Genomic DNA, 1,805 nt, shown 5'->3' on the forward strand with positions numbered 1-1,805 from the left:
GATATTTTTGAGAAAAGGAAATGGATAGAAGGGGCTAGGAGGATGGAAACCATTGGTAAATTTCTACTCTGCTAACAAAAACTCACTTTTTCCTCATCAGGGTCGTCCTTCGTCATGCTGACAAAGACCTGCAGGTTATCCTCCTGTGACGAGTTGTGCTTCTTTGATGAGCGTGGGATGTCTACCATCTCCGAGTCCCTCTGTCCCTCTTCCTCTATAGCCATCTGAGTACCTGACGACTCCTGAAGTAGAGTCTCCACGTCCTCTGCTGTCAATGCAATCTTAACCTTGCTACTTGCACTGTTGGTCTCACTGCGCTGGTTTTGCTATATAGGAAGGATTGATTTACCTTGATTATGACTGAGAACTGATTTGATTTATGCAAATGCAAAGGGTCTGTTCAGTTAGATGGTTAACTTAAAACCGTGAACATTATGATCACTGAACATTTTAAAAATCTTATAGTTACATTACAATGACAGATAAGCTGCCAAATTCAGATCTGGTTCTCTGAGTGAAAACTTTTCTGTATCTACATTATCATTATTTGATTTATGGCAAAAATCAAAATAGGAATTGTAATAAAAAAAGAATCACCTACCTTACTCCTGGTAATAGCTTGATTGATATCTTTAATCTTGTGAGATCGCAAGTGTTTCTGGAATGTGGTAAAAGACTCAAACAGACCTTCACACACAGTACACGGCCACATACTGGAAAAAAATAGAAAATATTAATCACAAAGAATTGATGTAATGACTTATTTAGACAGTTTTCCCTTGGGATATTCTAAATATCAATGGTAGTCAATTATATCATCAGTCCACAATAAGATATCAAACAATGAAGAATTAAGCCAGTGCTATTGTTGTGACAGTTATATAAAGCCAAAATTTTAGCCAGTGTTTAACCTTACCGATTATGTTCCATCTGCATGTGTTTCAAAAGCTGATTAGGAGTGCTAAACTTCTCAGGGCAGTTATGGTACTGGCAGTGGTGCATGTTTGATCTTGAATGCTGTTGTTGCTGGTGTTCCTGCAACAATACATAGGTATTCTAACACTTAGGTATTCTAACACTTAAGTCTTAAGTCTTATCCTAAGACTAAATATAAAGCATTATGAGATCAAATGAAAGAATAAAAAATCTAAACAAGCAACAATGCATACCTTGAGAGCTTGCAATGAAGAAAATCCCTTGTTACATGTTGTACAGTTGTGAGCCTTGCCCTGGGTGTGAATTCTTTTGTGTGACCGCAGGTGAGGGAGTTTGTGGAACGTCTTTTTGCACTGATCGCACCTATTATTTTTTTTTTAGACAAAGAAAGAAAACATTTTAAATAAAAAGATAAGTTAATGTGAAAATTCTAATACATCACTGAGGTAATAATCTTTTGCAAGATACAAAAACCTTTAACTTCTGGGATGAAGGGAAGTTTTTGACACTGTACAGACAGTTAAAGCTGGTTATATGTACTCACTCAAACACCTTCGAAACTGAGACCTCTGGTGCAGGAGCCTTGTCCTCTTCTGCAGAGTTCTGAGCTGTAGAGGAGTTACTTGTGATTTTAATGCCCGTAACATCATTAACTGAATCCTGTGTGTTTAACAAATGGACTAGCTGTGCTGAGGCAATATCTCCACCACTTCCTAAGCCACTTAGATCTAGCCCAGCCTGTTAAATATAAGAAAAACATATATTAGTACATCTTTAAAACAAAATTGTATCCTAATTTAGTGCAACTTTAAGCCTTTAAAAATACAAAATATGTACATGCTTACATATACAAAATGATGGAGTTAAGG

General features: G+C 36.6%; 1 protein-coding gene across 1 annotated transcript in view; it reads right to left on the reverse strand.

Annotated features, from left to right (window-relative positions):
- LOC119589339 (zinc finger protein 236-like) overlaps positions 1 to 1,805 on the reverse strand; it is a gene marked incomplete in the record, with an annotated part of 34,598 nt that overhangs the window by 5,527 nt on the left and 27,266 nt on the right. Inside the window, 5 exon segments of the mRNA XM_037937958.1 lie at positions 87 to 326; positions 602 to 713; positions 917 to 1,035; positions 1,170 to 1,299; positions 1,481 to 1,674. Coding sequence (XP_037793886.1) covers positions 87 to 326; positions 602 to 713; positions 917 to 1,035; positions 1,170 to 1,299; positions 1,481 to 1,674 — 795 coding nt within the window.

This window comes from Penaeus monodon, chromosome 25 (assembly GCF_015228065.2).
Source record: "Penaeus monodon isolate SGIC_2016 chromosome 25, NSTDA_Pmon_1, whole genome shotgun sequence".
Taxonomy (NCBI): Eukaryota; Metazoa; Arthropoda; class Malacostraca; order Decapoda; family Penaeidae; genus Penaeus; species Penaeus monodon.